Source organism: Triturus cristatus, chromosome 8 (genome assembly GCF_964204655.1).
Source record: "Triturus cristatus chromosome 8, aTriCri1.1, whole genome shotgun sequence".
In the NCBI taxonomy this organism is placed as follows: Eukaryota; Metazoa; Chordata; class Amphibia; order Caudata; family Salamandridae; genus Triturus; species Triturus cristatus.
This window is the reverse complement of record NC_140591.1, coordinates 1,095,673,473-1,095,691,491: the sequence shown is the minus strand read 5'-3', so window position 1 is coordinate 1,095,691,491 and position 18,019 is coordinate 1,095,673,473. Positions and strand designations below refer to the sequence as shown.

Here is an 18,019-nt window from a genome sequence, read left to right as displayed (position 1 = left end):
CTAAAGGCACGGGTCTTCTATCACAGTAAATAAATAAAGCTGGTTGCAGACATGATTGACTTGTCTTTGGGGCCCATCCGATAACCATGATTCAAGTACGTTTCTACAGAAAAAAGACCATTTATCCCTGTTCTGGAATTATTTATCCTTAATAGACTAAGTTCCCAATTTCTCCCATGGGGATACCGAGGTTTCCCTATCGGCAAGCATTTGCATTTGTTTTATGCCTGATTTTCCGGACAGTCCTTTCTTTGCTGGTGCAGAGAGGGCGAGAAGTGGAGTCCACATGTGAAAAGATTATATAGCCTTCCTTTTTATATAGTGTATATTTTTAATTTAGAAATTCATGTTTCTTTATTTCAGATACATCTCTTCATACTTGGATGTACAAGAAAGGGATCCCAAAGCACTCAAATTTCTGGGGCATCTGTATGAAGTTGAAGGCCTTGTAGACAAGGCAGTTGGATGCTACAAAGTAAGAGTTTTAATATATGTTTTTGAACCCTGCAATAACGTTTGATAGTATACAGTGGTCATTGGAATAGCTAGTAGGTGTGCCTGTTAATCCTGTTGATTATTGGGAAAAGAAAAAACATTTTTTGTCAATGCTCCAAGTATTGGCAAAAAAGGCCATTAATGTGTATGCGCTCACACATGTTAACACTGTGGTGTGATCAGATACATATGTATGTGTTACTATGTATATGTCCTGACACGACAGCATTTTGTCTATAATTTACCATTCCAATGTATGTCAGATGCCCATTTTTGAGCCTGAAACAAAAAAGAGTGCAAAAAGTGTGACCAGGGTATATTTTTCTTATAAAGGATCATTCCAGAAGAAGGAAGGTTAAATGAAGAAAAAACATGGCAGAAGGTGGGGGGCAGGAGTGGTAGAGCGGCTTGGGTTGCAGTACGGAGCTGGGCTGAGGAGTTAAGTTTAAAAAAAAAAAAAAAAGGGACAAGGAAAGGTGTAGAGAGCAATATATGAGCTGGGGTGAGGGGCAGCGACAAGGATATTGTGTAGGAGTGGTGGTTTTAGCGGGCCAGGCTTGCTTGAATCCAGTGGCAAAGTGAGCAAGGGACTCACGTCTGAGCATACCCTGCCAACTTATGGCGAACAAAGCAAAAACCAAAGGAAATGATGGACGGAGTGTTGAACATTGCAAGCACTCACCCCCAGTCAACTGATCTGGGTTTAATCCATCACTGTTCTTTAGCCCACTCTGCCACCCCAGTTCAGACATGGCCATATGCAAATCAGTCTGATCCTGTGCCTCATGGGAACAGTCCAGCCCGAACTGCCAAGCCATGTCTTCCCTGGACCGGAAACAAGCTTCCTAGGACCGGTTTCTGGCATTTCAGCCATCTTAAATTGTAGCAGTCTTAACTGCATGGTCCTAAATCTGAAAGCAAGAGGTATGTCTCCTTCAAAAACATCAGCGAAGGAGCAGGTGTTTTCTATATTCTCATTAGCATCTCTTTCATAAGTCCTAATTCAACCCATGAGTATATAGAGCATTTAAATGATTTATACAAACTTGGAAGGCTGGTTTTATTAAGTTTGAAAAATAGAAACACCTTTTATTTCTTTGTTTATTCAATGTTCTGAATATATGATAGTTGTAACTTATGTTACCTACATATTGATCAGCTATAACATTAGTTGGGAGGGTGGTGGCATTGGTGGTCACGAAGGGGTGGAATGGTGGTAAGTTGCTTGAGATTTCGTGTTTGGGGGGACTGAAGGAAAGCAGGCTAGGAGCAGCTAGAGATGCGAATCGTGAACCCTCCATCGGGAACAGAAAAGGGATATGGCCAGCATGTAGGAACAAAAGCCTTAAGTATGGCCTTTTAAAGCTGTGCTGCCCTGCCCGTGCACCTTTTTTTGACAGCCCTGTATTTTTCCCTCTGTGAGTTTTAACAGTCCTCGAAACCCACTGGAAGAGTTGCTTATGTTATACATTTTTGTTAATGCCAGAGATGTATTTGACGATTAGAGGGACGGCCAGAGTGTACCCCATTTTTTAGGCGAGTTGCTACCGCCCTCTCAATGAAGCTACGCATATCATCTTCCCCCAGTGAAAAAAAGTCTGGTCGGACCACTTAAATTGGATCTTTTGACTTCATCATGTCTAAGACCTATTTGAAGGATTATGTATTTGGGAATGCTTTCAGAAGGCCTCCCAATCTGCAGATGCATTTTTTCAGTTTCTCCCCTACCCTGAAACTGGTTTACCAAGAGGATGTGAGAAGTCTAATTTTCCTTGTTCTATTCTCCCACTCTGTGTGCCCTCTCTTTTTCTGTACTTCTCTCTCCCCACTCTCCTGATCTCTCTGCTCCTTTTACTCTCTTGCTGTCCCCGCTCTCCACTGTTCTCAATCTGCCCCCATTGCCTTTTATGTCTGCTCATCTTTTTCCCTCCTGCTCACTGCTCCTCTTTTTCTCTCCTACCCTCTGCCTTTCTTGCTCAGTCCTTGCACCTTCTCTGTCCTCCCCCTCCTCTGTCCTCCCCCCTCCTCTGTCACCTCCTTCTCCTGCCCCCATCTCTTCTACCTATCTGCTGCTCTCTTTGTTCTCTTTACTCCCCTCTCCGTGCTCTTTGCTGTACCAGAGCTCTTCGAGCCCACCCTTGTACCTTTAAAGAGCATAAAGATACGACTTCAGGCTAACTTTTGCCGGATGGGCCAGTGGCTAGCTAGCACCAGTACACTTTTATTCAAGTAAACATCTACACATTGCAACACTAATAAAAGCAAAATGACTTTGTATCTCACGAAACAGTGACTCTTTTGAAGTGTTTTTCCTTTTTAGTATTATTTTACGATCTGCACCGGTCAACTCATTCGTTGCTAGTCTGCTTGTTTGCGGCCAATCCACTCTCACTCAACATTCCCAACCCTGATGCTTCATTGTGCACTTTGTGTCAACCCCAGTTCAAGTGCTGTTAGGGCCCCCCTCTCCTCTTGCGTTTTCTCCTGCTGCACCACTTCATTTGCACTCTCTGTATTGCATCCCCTCCCTCCATCATCTCACCTCTCACTCTTTTTAAAACCAAAAGGAAGACCAGCAGTAACCTATGCACAAATTGACCAAAATGAAGTGCTACGAGGAAAAAGTTCTTCTACCTTATTTTTTTTACACAGTGCTCCCCTATAGCTCTGAGCCTTAACTAAGCATGTGGCCTGCATGCCAACAAGTGGGGAAACGTGTTAGCTGCTCATCTACTTAGGAAAGTGCCCCCTTTTGACATGGTCATCCCCACTTTTTGGCTGGTACATTATGTGATTTCGACCGGAAGTGCACTCGGGTCCTGCTAACCAGTGTTCCAGTGCCAAATCTCTTTTCCAAAACTGTACAATTGTTCCCTCAATTGGTATACCTTTAGCACCCTCAATAAGTCCCTAGTAAATGGTACCTAGGGCCTGAGGTACTAAAGAGGGGCCCACAAGAGCTGCAGTACGAATTGTGCCACTGTAAGGGACCCCTCATCAAACTCATGCAGGGTGACCTCACAGGCTGCGTGTTTTGCTGCAGAGAAAAGTGAAAACTCGACCTGACACACATCCCTGTGTGCCATGTCCCATAACATGGCATGTAGTATTTGTAAGTAGCCCCTACAGCACCCTGATTCCAGTGGTGGATTAATGAATACATACACACACATTACACCTTAGATGTGTCCCTTTAAAACCTCCCAGCCTCTGGTGTGTTGGCTGACTGGTCTCCGCCAGCCTGCCACCTGGGACAGATTTCTGACCTCCCAAGGTGAAGGCCTTTGCTCACAGGAGATCAGAAAAAAAGCCTACACGGGAAGAGCGTGTTCACACACCGTCCCTCAGATGACCTGCTGAGTAGTAGTCCTAGGCCGGTGAGCTTCAAGAAAGCTACCGCCTTTGAAATGCAAATCGGGCCCCCCTCACAGGATAGGAGACCGACCCCCCCCCCCTTTTTTTTTAAAGATCCCTTTGGCACCTGGACAGGCAGTTGGGTAAACGTGTCCATTCTCAGGCTAGTACCACCCCAAAGGTGGTCTAATCCGGTGTGGGTACAACTTTTCATAAGTGGCCATCTTTGTGTTGGCAGGCTTAGGAACTCTGGGGCAGGGTTATGGCTGCTTCCCATAGGTAGTGGTCGTATAGGGTGCATAGTGACCACAAGAGTCATTAGTCCGTTGGCTACCACCCTACACTCCCCTAAATTCAGTATTTAGGGGAGTCCCTGGCACCAGGAAAGCAGATCCTGCTGACCTGAAAGACTAAGGACATGAAGAGTTGAATCCTGCAAGAACTGAAGACCCAGCAACTGACTTGGCGCCAACCCTGTCGGCTGACTTCGACAGTTGTGCCAAAAGACGACTTGTCCTGCAGCTGCTAAGTCCCCAGAGGCAGGGAGACCTGGCAGCACTTCACTTAGGAACCACGACCTCCAGAGAAGTAGCAGACCTGCTTCCCTGCAGGCATCCAAAGACTCCTGTGAGGACTTCATGACTGCAGAAACTTGACACCTGAAGACACCAGTCGCTCCACGCCCAAGTTGAAGTGCGTCAACGGTGTCTTCGTGGTCCCCCAGTCCTCTAGAGACCGAGTTCACAATGGTTTTGCCCCCATGAGCTCTCTGACATCACCTGCAGCCTCTGCACACAGGCCTCCTCTACTGCGACTGCTCCCGGTAAGGAAAATCTGATGCCTAAAGACACCAATGCACCTGTCGCCCCTGAGCGCTTGTGATGAGGACCCGCGCATTGTGAGGCCGGAGCCCCCCTGTTGGTTCAGCCTGACTGACTTCCCATTCCGAGCCTGCATCCTCTTTACGCTAAAACCAATCCCTATAGAGTAACATTGGGCACCAATGCTGTTTTGCGCCCCTGCACCCGGCCGCACTAGTGCCGCTGGTGGTGTTCTACTGGTGTTCTACTGGTGCTGCCTTGGACCTTGCCCACCACTCTCCTTAACTCTTGGAGATTGGTCCCGTAGGTTGCTGTACTGTCCCTGAAGGCCGCATTGACTTTTCCTCCCGTAGGATAACATTGCAGCTTATAAAAATTGCACTATCTACTTTTGAACGGAAAATACGTATTTACCTGAACCAATTGCTTCTGGTGCCTAAACATTTATAAAGATACGTGTTATTTTTATAAAATGGTGTGGATACCCTTATTGGGACTTGTGTCTCATTTATTGACCAGTGTATTTATTTTCAGATGTTTTGCCCTCCTCTAAGATAAGCCTACGACCGCTTGACCACACTACCTCCTATAAGAGCACCTTGGAATTGCTGGAGCAAGCCCCTCTCCACTTGTGAGGGAAACACTGAACTCTTTGCACAAAATATCTCATTTTGATACATCCTATAAAGAGCCCGCTTCCTACAATCTAAAACAAGGTTGCTTTTACTTAAATGAAATACATGAAAGCAATTATGAAGGCTGCTCAAGAATGGAATCCAATTCTCTTATTAGCATAAGTAAAAATGTGCTGAACTATAAAATAAGAGTGAAATAGGTATGTGTGTGTACAAGCTGTTTGGAACTCTATTTCATCTAGTTTAATGTGAAAAGAAAGGTAATCTAAAAATAAGGACTCTTGCTCATATCAGCTCACCATGGAGTAGTAGGTTCGCCTTCTCCTAACCAGTGTAATGTTTCACCACCACAAATGCTTACCTTAACTCTCAGGCATTCCTGGTGGTAATTGGTGTGTCAGGCTTTAATTTTATAAGTTTAAAAGAATCAATGCTTAGCAGAATTTGGGACTCTGTGCACGTTTATCATGTTTGCTTCACTTTTCAACTCAATACAGTCACTGAAGTGGTTACCTGTTCCTCTTTGTGATGGAAATGGTCTTGCTTTGGTTAGTTTAGTTGTAAAAAATTTAAGTAGTACTTTGCACTGGCCAAAGATTGCTTAAGTGCATGGTGACCATATGTATGAGCACATTTGTGCCATTTAAGAGATGCTATTTATAAGTGAAAGTAGACTGAAATCATCCCCCCCCCCCCCCCCTCTTCAAAAAGCCCTACTAACCACAAGGCCGCTCCTGGAAACTATGTGACATGGAAGAAGGGCAAACGATCCACAGTGAAAGTGGGTGGGAGAAATTAAGAAATGTAAAACGAGACTGCTAGCCGCTCTCTTCTATAAGAAGAAGACAAACAATCTGATGGTGTTTCTTTTGGTGCTTTCCTGTGGTCTACTTATGGTGCTTATATACTTTATACGCATTTAGTAGGTTTATATCGTTCCCACAAAATATCTGAAATCTTGTGGGGCCTTCTCAAATTGCTAACAAGCAGTGAGATTTGATGAGATGCTACTCTGTGCTTACAGTGTCATATGTCCTTGGTTGTGCTCGGAATCATTCAGCTCTTGCAGACGGACAAACCACAGCCAGTGTAAATCCTTGTTGATACCTGTGAATTTCCAGATATTTTCACTTTGAAGTATTTTTGGGACCAGAGTTACATGATTCACACTTAACACAAAATATAAATGGCAAACTAGGCTGGTCCTCTTACAAGCGAGTGTTACAGCTTTGAGACAGTCGTACACCCAGCTCTTCCTGACATGGCCACTTTTTGTACTGCCTTTCTATGACTTTATTGTGTATTTCATGCACCTTCATGTTTTTTTTGGGGGGGGGGGGCAGGGGAAGAGGCACCAGCTGTGTGTGTGTGTGTTTTTTTTTACTTTAATCGTTTTTATTTTGATATTCATTGACCAGATGTTTGCATTTTCTTACCCTGATTTGTCATGATTTGCTAATTACAGAAAGTATTAGTAAAGTAAGGCAATACAATGTTTGAATTAATGAATTAAGAATGATTTCATGTTTCTTCAAAAGGAATATTTAATTCCTATTCTACCTGTCCCAAAGCTGCTGAAATCTTAACACACATCTCACTTCGCACTAGTAGGCGCTTCTCCTATAAATAAGTAGAACAAGTCATTACGTAATCATATATGAAGCTGCTTTCTGTATCAGTTATACGCTAACACTTCAGCGCTAAGGAGCGAGGAAAGTGGTCAGGATGGTGAGGGGCCTTGGGTTGTGGAGGGGCACTTTTAGGTTGTGCATTGTCGGAGTAAGTGCAAGGGTGGCATAATGAGGATCTACATTTATTACCAAGAAGTCATGTGTACTGAGATTTTGCAGTGTATTGTATTGCACCCGGTGGTCATATTTAGAGTTGATACGGACAGTTGTGTTTTTTTCCTTTTAACTATATTTGATGCACAAAGACTCCTCTTAATTAGCTCAGAGGCCTTGTCTGCTGCTAATGAAGTGTAGTTTAGAACTGTTATGCTCCAGTATTCATCAAATGTCACAATGCTTGCCATGGCACTTTTCTAAGTATCTTGCGCGTCACTTATGCAGCTTTTGTAGTAACTGTGTTTCACTGTTTTGGAAATGTGCAGTCTTCCGTTGAGTTGAACCCAACCCAGAAGGACCTAGTCCTGAAGATTGCAGAATTACTCTGCGACAAGAACGTTGATGATGGAAGAGCAGAGTATTGGGTTGAAAGAGCATCTAAACTGTTTCCAGGAAGCCCTGCAGTTTATAAACTTAAAGTAAGTACAGTTCTTCTCCTCTGGCATTGGGAAAATATAATTTAGTTTTTATTGAACTTCAGATTTGTTTACCATACTCTGTTTTTAAGTAAAGTAAAAAGGTTTTGATAAAGGCATTTATAATTAGCTCTTTGTGCTTTTTTTATGTATTAATTTCTTGCTATTTGTGTAAATTTGACCAATGTATTACTTCACCTTGTGTACCAAAATCCATTTTTGTTTGGTATTATTTGGTATTGTTTGCAAGACAACAATATTATCTTGTAAAGCATGCCTGGACCCAAACTCGCAATTTCTTCGGACTTGGTACTCTTGATTAACTTTTATTCTCCTTGTAACTAATGGTTTCTTTCCTTATTTCCTCTTAACGGTTTGATTTGTTTCTCTGTGTGATTACTTTACTTCTAAATGACCCTTCTATAAATATAGGTGTATCCTTTCATGCTTCCTTTCCTAAACTTAGTCAGTTGTATTTCTTTTCAGTAAAGGTGCTGCTTAGTGTCTCGCTTTTACCATGCAATTTGTGTATACTAGAGTGAAACCGAAATGTTTTATTGATAACTATCAATTCCTATTAGTTTTAGAATCCATGAATCTGTTGAACAATTGCAAGACACTCATTGTCAAACATTTTCTCTAATCCCTTCTACATTTACTCATGTTTTTGATAGGAGAAGCTTCTGAATTTTAAAGGAGATGTAGGTTGGAATCAGTTGTTTGACTTAATACAGTCAGAGCTGTACACGCGGCCAGATGATGTCTACGTTAACATTCGACTAGTAGAGCTGTATCGGACAAATAAAAGAATGGAAGAAGCGGTCAATCATTGCCTCAATGCTGAGAAGAAAGGGGCCCTGCGCACCAGTTTGGAGTGGTGCACCTGTGTCGTGCATGTACTGAAGGTAAGGAATGATGTTGCAGGTCTCTGTAGTTAGGGTCATCTGCTGAGCTGTCTTCCCTTGAATACCACCCCCTTTAACTATCCGCTTTATCCTCAATAGTCAATCAAATGGGGTAACCACCTCCTGGAACATAGTGTAGTATATTGATGTTAATCTATAATGAACAATTCTAGTAAACTCATTTCATGGCTGAATAAGTGAAATCAGACAAGTCTGTGATATTGTAGATACCTAGATTAACAGAATTATTTGCACTGTAAGATCTAGAAAATACTTTGCAGTTCCTATTGCTCAATGTATTGGCCATCTAAGAATGCTTGTTCTCTAGAAAAATGTTTGTTCTAGCTGGTTAACCCCAGTTTCCTCCAAGCTCTCAACTTCTCAGAAACGTTTCCCCAGTTCAGACTATAATTGCAGGTTTCAAAGCTATATCCATTCGTCATCATTTCTATTTGCAGCTTGATTGATGCAGTATATTACAATTTCTACTGCCAAAAGATGTTCGGAGCAAATGTAGTTCTCCAGTTTAGGATTTAGAGCTTAACTATGTTCTATTCCTCAGTTGCTGAATAGGATCGCTGACACGATTTTAGAGACTTGAGCTAACCAAAACAGGGAAAATAATATCTTATTCTAGATTTCTAAATGTAGAATAATTGAGGCATGCTGAATCACGGAGCACTTAAATGTTTTGCTCCCTTCACTATTCTACCTTCCGCCACACTTTTGTGAATCTTATCCTTGCCTGATTTTTGGCAACTTTGTTATTTTGTTTTAATCTCCTTTAGAGAATTTCTGTTTGCCAAATGGCACCTAAAGATTTACACTCATTTGTCAAATGGTCTTTTTGGCGATGAAACGCAAGTTGTATGATTTATTAGAATTCAAGCTTCGGTGGGTAACCAGATCGGCTACATGTCACCTGGGTACCGACCTGGTGTGGTCCTAATGAAACAAACATATATTCTGAGAGCGGTAATCATGGAACACATCAGGTGAGCCAAGCTGTTGCTCAGAATTTTGCAGACCAGTCAAGAGAGTAAAGGGAACTACATAAATCCTTTCTTGAGGAGTTGAGTAAAATGATTTCAGGAAGCAGTAGAGGTACTGCTGCCAGCCAGGAGGCACGGGGACATTAATGACAAGAGAAATGTTAAGCTATTGCAAACTTTGGAAAATTGTCTCAACAGACCCAGTTCATATTACTACAGTCAGTGCCACAAACAAAGGTAATACCTGTTGTTAAAGGTAATTCGACAATCAGTGTTTGGGTACGGCTGCATTACATATGCTACTGACTACAAATTGTTCAAGGTAAGTCACCGAGTAAAGTTCATGTTTTCCAGTGTGTGATCTCCAGGAAGCGCAAACACCTGGAATATAAAAATTTCTAGCCATCGTAAAGGATAATCCCCTGACCAACCACAACACTGCCTTAGCAGCGTTGCGATTGGTCTGAGTACCGTGGTTCGGCGCTTAGACAGGGGTGGGCAGGCATACATGTTCTCCATCCAGGCTGTAATACAGCCTGCATGGGGAACATGCAGAGTGGGCATGATGTTTTGGTCGGCCGGAAACAGCCGGCCAAAGCGTCCTGCGCACTTTAGGTGCTACCACCACTCCTCGGGGAGCCCAGCCCCACCTCCCTGGCTTCAGCTGCAAGCTGAATACAAAAAACAAGATGATAATAACAAATGTTATCTTTTTATTTTTTGGATTCAGCTTGCAGCTGGAGCAGTGGGGCGACACTACTCTGCCTTAGCGGAGGAGCCGCCACTGGTAGATTAGGCTTGCTCTCTTAATTTCTTTTTTTTTTTCTTATGTCCAATAGTAACAAGTAAACTACATTCCCCATGAATCTCAGAAAATGTAATGTTAATGATAAGGAACCAATCTCTGGGCATATACTCATCCAAGCGGGCTAGCTCCCCTTTTCTTCATTCGACATTAGCCTCTACATGCAAACTCTTCTTCCTCATTCTTGCGTCTCCTTTGTGCCTGCATCACAGAACACATCCTGTTAGTGATTTAGAAAACCTATTCAAATTCTCATACAGAGAACATCCTCCAAATCAGATAAACAGTATTGTCTTAGAAGTAAATTCTGACAACCTCTTACTCAATGTTTAGGTAATGGCACTTGGTAGGGTATTCATAAGTGGAGAGATAATTTACTGTTGTCATGTTTCTGTCTGGTGGGATAATCCTTTCGTCTGTGTCTGCGAGGATTATGCTAATTTGAAGCTTGCCTGCCACCAGTGAGGCCACTATCACTTGAAGGTGGAGGCGAACGACCAGTCCACTGCATTCGTAATATTGTGAGTACCCAGAGAGAAGGTTTTAGAAGCCATTGCTCCTCTTGCTGAGTTGGCCCCAAGCCTTTTTTGATGCCTGTTTCCTGCATTACCCAGCTTACTATCGTGGATGATGCTGCCGCCAATAAGTGCTTCCTGATGGAAATCAAAAGTTGTCAAACCTGTGAAGGCTGAAACTCCTCTTGGCATGCTATCACTCTGGCGTTCGACTAATACATCTAGTAATAGCCAGTGTATCCCAGTGTGGAGTAAACATCTTAACAGAAATGTTCAGGGCACGAACATCTGTGGCAAGCATGCATGGCACCAAACAAAGTAGGATAGGCAGTTCAACTGATGGCTTTTTTTCTAGTCCGATACTTGTCTCTGCTATGACTCTCTTCTTTATATCCCATAGTGTAGAATATCTCGTCTTCTGAGGTATTGAGAAGCAGACTTCTTTCAACAATAGATATACAATTGGATGACCCCCACCCCACTGTAACACAATGCCCCAAATGTGCCCTGTCAATATGGCTGATCAGAAGGTGTTCACTGACATGCAAGACTCGTCCTCTAAGGCCACTTCTCACAGGAAATTCAGTATATGGACAGGACCCAACTCCATGCGGCCACTTCCTACATGGGCGGGAGCATGCTGCTACGTGTGGGGACTCGTTCCACAATGAGTGTGGCCACACCTCTGCATACAGGCGTGGTACCGGTGCCAACAAGGTCCCGTCCCTTTGATTGGCCATGAATCACGAACAGGACCCCTTTTACCAGAAGCCCCAGTGCGGGATTCCAGTCGCTGTGTTTTTCCTATCACTGGGTTGAGAGGTGTATACACCTGGATGCACAGGCACTCGTGATCTACTAAGGCACACATGCTGTATCTGTTTGAGAGCACTGCATGCAGAATATATTGCGACTTACGATGTTTGCACGCATGATTGATCAATGTTTTCACCCTGTATTTTCTCTGAGTAGAAAAAGAGGAGTATGACCCATATACTGTGCACAGAATTTGGCGCATAATTAATTCTTATGGGGGCCACAGTACCTCAATATTGGCAAATGCGAGTGGAAGCAAGAACCTCCTTTCTGGCTACAAAAAATGTTTTTCTTTTTCCGCAAATAGTGATTCCTTATACCTTCTCTTGACAGCCCAGAATACAGGCTTGGAAAGACAAATGTGAGCATTCCTTTAACAAGAGAGCCTCTTACTTCACTATTGAAAATATTTTTTCTTATTTCTTTATTGTTCTTTGGATGAACGCTTGTTGAAAGAGGCTTCAAGGGGATAGCATCTGAGCCCTGGAAAAGCATGACCACCTATTGGTACCTACTTGTCCTTCTTTCTTTTGACTTTTTTCCTTCATAGGATACAATACAAGACATATTATAATCGAGCACCGCGGGGATGTTGTAAGTACTGGCTACATACACCCACGCCTTGCATGCTTTACTACTCGTGCATACACAATAAACCTGGTCCTGAAGAAAGCCATGTTGACCCTCTTGGGCTACCATAGGTGGCTGAAACATGTAGACCAAACCCAGGATGTCCCCAGTAAGGATACATGGGACCAATTAATTATCCCATATACATCCTCCACTTTTTTATCATTGACTGGGAACCCCTAAATATACAAATAAAATTGGGATACTTTGCATCATAGGGATTCCTGAGCCAATTTTAAATCACCACGTTGCAGTCACGAAATCAGGCAAAACCAGCCAGCTCCGCAGTAATCTGGCGTCGCGGCACACCCTGTGGGCATTCGGCAACCAGGGTGGGAAGCCAATGATGAAGCATGTCACCTACGAGGTAGGTGAGTGAGGGTTCTTCTTAAACACCCTGTGGGTTCCATGTCCCTAAACCACATCAAAAGGGACTGAAGAAAGAAGACTGGAGAAACCAAATCATAAATAGGTGGATGATCCGTTCTCATTGTGTTTTGTATATATTTGGACTGGGAAGATGAACTGGTGACGACTCTCTCTCTCTTTTTGTTTATGGCAAGCTGGAGAGAGCCATCCTTTACAAGTCGATGGAAGGAACCTTGCGGGTTCCTAAGTAGGTTCTAACCGTGGAGGAGATAGATCGGTAAATTCCAGGAAAGTTCCATGAGTAATGTAACCACACATGCGATCTCCAGATTGGGTTGATGAGAATCAAGTCCGCCACTCGTCTCTGAACTTGCACCTCCATCCTTGTGGTCATGATGAAGGGTGGGAATGCATATTTGCTCTCCGTGCTCTAATCTTGGGGAAAAGCATCTGTCTCCACATCACCTGTGTCTGGTCTCCATCTGAAAGATATAGCTTTAGATATTGTGTGTTTTTAGAGGACGTGTGACCTCCACTCTGGTTTTCCTACCTTGGAATAAGGTTTGGGGACTAAGATCACTGGACTGGCCCGGGGACTAAGATCACTGGGCTGGCCCAGGGACTCTGAGGGTTCATTACCCCTAGTTCCAGCACCCTGCTGACTTCAGCTCTGATGCTTTCTTTGACTTGGTCAGACTGCCTGTACATTTTATTTTTAACAGGTAGGCTGTCCCCAGTGTCAACATTATGTGTACACCAGGTTGTATGGACCAGGTGGTCGGGTCAAACAAAAGAGCCCATTATACTGCCTTAGGACTTGCCTGCAGTCAGTCTGCAGTTGGGCAGTGAGGGTGCCTGAGAAGACCACTCCATCAACAGACCCATCTTGAGGGTTATTGGAGAGGTAGTCAGGGAGAGGTTCACTCTCTTCTTCCTGATTCTCATCAGTGCCCATCAGCACGGTCACATCAGCCCTGTCATGATAGAGTTTAAAGTGGTTCACATGGATAACCCTATTGGGGCTCCTGTAAGTGCCAAGGTCCACCAGATAGGTGACCTTCCCTTTTCTTTCTAGAATAGGGTAGGGTCCACTCCACTTGTCTTGGAGGGCCTAAGTGCCACAGGCTCCAATACCTGTACCTTCTACCTTGGTTGGAACTCCACCAGTGCAGCCTTTTGGCCAAACCGTTGCTCCTGGCTTGCCTCAAGGCTTTTGTTAGCTTTCTCATTGTGCTCATCCATCCTGGAATGAAGGCCAAGCACATAGTCTACTTTGTCCAGTTTGGGTTCTTTGAAAGGCCTCTCCCAGCCTTCCCTTACAAGACGTGTTTTACCTCTCCAAGATGGCCAGACAGAAGCTCAAAGGAACTAAAGCCCACACCTTTCTGTGACACCTCTCCGTAAGCAAAAAGCAGGCATGGCAAAAGGACATCCCATCTAAGGATTTTTTCAGGAAGTCCCATGATCAGACCTTTCATGGTCTTGTTGAATCTCTCAACCAGACCATTTGTGGGTGATATGGGGTGGAAGATTAGACATCAACCCACACATGGCTTTTATGTAAGCAGACATGGAGTTACTACCTCTGTCTGAAACCACCTCCGTAGGAGAGCCCACTCTAGTAAAAATACTTATGAGTGCCTTAGCAACTGCAGGAGCAGTGACAGTTCTAAGTGGAATTGCTTCAGAATACCTGGTGGCATAATCCACTATCAGCATAAATATGTTTCTTTGGGCTGTTTGGAGGGCAAGGGAACAAACAATGTAAATCCCTACCCTCTCGCCGGACACCCCAACCCCTGGTAGTGGGATTAGGGGCCGTTTGGTTTGCTACCTGTCTTGCCACTGGCTTGACAGGTAACACAGGAGCTACTTTCTGGGACATACCTGGCCAGTAGAAGTGGGTGACTAACCTACACCAAGCCTTTGTCTGGTTAAGATGCCCAGCTAGGGGTATGTTGTGTACTAATGAGAGTAAGAACTCTCTGTACTGCTGATGCACAACCACTCTCCTAATGCACCAGGTTTGGTGTCTCTGGCCTCAGTATACTTGAGTCCCTCCTCCCAATAGGTTCAGTGGGAGCCACTGACATCTCCCTTTTCCTGATCAGCAGCTTGCTCTCTCAGGCCCCCAAGAGTGGGACAGGTCCTCTGTCCATGACAAAGATCTTCCTTAGAAGTTCCCCAGGGACCGGGAGCTCTGCCTGGTAAGGCCCACGTTCCTGGGGATCAGTTCCTTCAAGGGCTGACTAGTCTTCTGCCTGAGGAGAGGGGACCTGAGCTTTTTTTCTCTGCAGAAGTTGGTTTCCCAGCCTTCTTGCCTTTTCTCTTGGTGGGTTGGGCCATTATTTCAGGCTCCCATTACTCTGTGCTTTGCACTGTGGTCTAATTTTCATACACACCCATTCATGTTCCCGACATGGCTGCATGGGATCGTAGCTATACCTCCGCTCATGCTGAGGTCTCCCGATCATTTCCTAGCAGACATTGCACTGGAATTGAAGAGGACACAACCATCTTTTGACCAGTAACCCCTCCCCATTCTAAGGTTATCATTGCAATGGGAGGGCCCTTGGTATGGTTATCAGCAATGGTGACTGCATACAGTTGTCCAGTCAAGTACTGTTCTGGGATATCAGTTTTTTTAGTCATCCTGGTGACACTAGCACCTATAAACCCCAGTGCTTCTACTTCAACCCCATTGATAAGTGGCTTTTATATGTACTACTCCAGGTTAATGGGCGGGACAGCCAGGGTAGCTATATCCACCCCACCCTCAGACACCAACGTAGCTTCAGTGTGCTCCCTTACCTGATCAGGGTACATCAAGGACCCCATGTGGAGACACACCACCCCAGTGGAGACAGGAGGTGCACTAGTGGAAACCATTTTGGGACAGGAAAAGTCACCAGTTTGGTGTCCAATGGCATTACAATTGAAACACCAAACCTTTTTTGGATCCCAGTTTTTATCCTGGCACCCGCCCTTTGATTTGGAAGCGTCTCTGGGCTGTCCCTACTGAATAGGTTTTGGGGGCCTTTAGAACACTCTTTAGGTTTTTCCCTTTTGTGTCCTACATCTTTCCCTTGGGGGGGGGGGGGGAGGGGGTGGATTAGCAACCTCTTTCTTTTGGTCACCCCCTCCTCTGGTCTTTTTGGACACCCTTGTTTTGACCCAATGGTCCACTTTCCTCACCAGTTCTTGTGGAGAGACGAACTCTAGATTCACTAGGTACTGAGGCAGTTTTTCTGATTTACAATTACTTAACAAGTGCTCCTTCATCAACAAATTGAAAAGGCCTTCATAATCTTGCACCTTACTGCCTTTTAAACAGCCACCTAGTGTTTTGGTTGAGAAGTCAACAAAATCTACTCTGGATTTACTTGAGGTTTTCGGGGTCTCCCTGAACTTAATCCTGTACTCTGCAGTGATGAGTCCAAATCCCTCAATCAGGGTTTCCTTCATGAGGTCATAAGATGCCGCATTTTCCTCATACAGCGTCAGGAGTCTATCCCTGCTCTTCCCTGAAAACAACTCTCAGAGTAGAGAGCCCCTGTATTTCTGGTGTTTCCTCCTCATTTTACTTGCCCTCTTAAAGGCAGTAAACCTTTTGGTAATGTTCTCACCCTCAACATATTTAGGGACAATCCCTTTCGGGATTATGGGATCAAAAGCTGTCTCTCTCTCTCCCTATTTACTTTATTGCTGCCACCACTATGGGTCTTAAACCCAAGGCAGCCCTTTCTCTTTTGATTGTCCAGGATTTTGGCCTCAATGTTTGAACTTTTGAATAGTATCAGAAAAACTGAGTTCTCTTCATCCAGCTCTTCTTCCTATCTTGAGTAGGCTGACCTACACCCAGTAGGGGCAGACCCTCTAAGTACAGCGTTAGAGCAGAGGTGAGGGATCTCCTCCTCACCTACACCATTGGTAGGGGAGTCATCCTCATTATTACTGGTAACAGAATCATCTTCACTGACTGCTTCCTCTTCAGGAAGGTCAGGAGTCTCTGCTCTTGCCTGGGCTGCATCAAACTCAGCAAGCAACCCCTGGAGTTGTGCCTTGGTTGGAGAAGACTCAGGGTTATTTTTGCAAGCTTTAAAGAGGGTCTTTTAACTGCTTCACAGTAAGCTGCATATGAGGTGTCAGTCTGAGCTCCTTGACTCTCTCCTCTGTTAGTGAATGTTAGTGTAGCTGGGACCTTTTTTTAGAAAATCAACAACAATTCTAAATAGACTTTTAAGGTCTAACTAACTAGTATACTTTTTACATTTCTAATACACTAGAACAGGGGGATTTAACACAAAACACTTACAGTTCAGATTAGAAAACTTGGGAAAAATCAAAAATTTGGACAAATAACTTTTGACTTAAGTCAATTGTGGGTTTCTCCGTGGAATCACCTATTGACCAAGTGGGATTAGCAAATGCAAATGAGGTACACTATATAGAAAATCCAGATAACCAATATTGGCTTACAGGGTTTAAATCAATAATCCCACATGTTCTCTTTTGTGGTAGTGTGGGTGAGCAGTTCAGGCTTATCAGAGGGTAGAGTTAAAAATGTGTTGAACACAGTCAATAAATGAGACACATACTCAAGACCAATTTAGAAAACTGATATATATTTTTATAGAATTTTAGACACCAAGATCATCGGAATCGGCTGAGTACTTTAGACTTTATCAAGTTTTACATTCAAAACATTAGAAAATGAAAGCTGTCAGATTTGAGGCACGAGCCTCAAACGCAGTAATGTTAGGAGAAATATTCACTCCATAGACACACTTGCAGATGACTTGCAGGACTTTTTCTTCTGGACTTAAGGTAAGTAGGGACCAAGGTCAAAGAAAGCACAAAGAGTTCAAGTTTACTTGCCCTGGGGTGGTCGGTTGCAAAGGTGCTTTCAGCGGTGGTAGCCTAGAACGCTATAAGCTGAAGTTAATGAGTAAAGTACCTGTATGAAAGAGGCTGCAAGGGGAACTGGGGGACCAGTCTGGCAGAATCCAGGGTGGGAAGGGGGGTTTGCTCAGGTCCACAGAGACAGTCTGTTTATGTGAGCCCTGGCTGGGGGGCTCAGGTGCAGAGGTGTTTTGTCTGGCGGGTCGGTAATTTAGAGGCTCTCTAGGTTCTCGGTGTTCCTTCAGAATAGGGAAAAGAAACCCAGCAGGGCCACTTGCAGTGTGGAGCTGTCCTCTTTGGGAGTCCCTTGACATGCAGGTACGTTTTGGCGGCTGTGGTGTTCAGAATAAACACAAACAAGCCCTGGTCCTAGCAGCTGGCTCCAGTGCCTCTGGCGTTTTTAGGGCGGCTCCAGGCGGTCCTGGTGTCTCCAATCTTGCCAAGGGGACAGATCTGGCCTCCTGGAGCACAAAGAAATCTTGCTGGGGTGTTGCTTCCTCAGTGGGCCAAGGGGTTG

At 44.2% G+C, this 18,019-nt stretch overlaps 1 protein-coding gene across 1 annotated transcript in view; it reads left to right on the top strand.

Moving 5' to 3' along the window:
- Window positions 1-18,019, top strand: part of LOC146805425 (E3 SUMO-protein ligase RanBP2-like) — a 427,039-nt gene that overhangs the window by 43,854 nt on the left and 365,166 nt on the right. Inside the window, exons 3-5 of the mRNA XM_085622638.1 lie at window positions 364-475; window positions 7,419-7,571; window positions 8,243-8,473. Of these exons, the coding sequence (XP_085478764.1) occupies window positions 364-475; window positions 7,419-7,571; window positions 8,243-8,473 (496 nt within the window). The remainder of the gene's footprint in view (window positions 1-363; window positions 476-7,418; window positions 7,572-8,242; window positions 8,474-18,019) is intronic.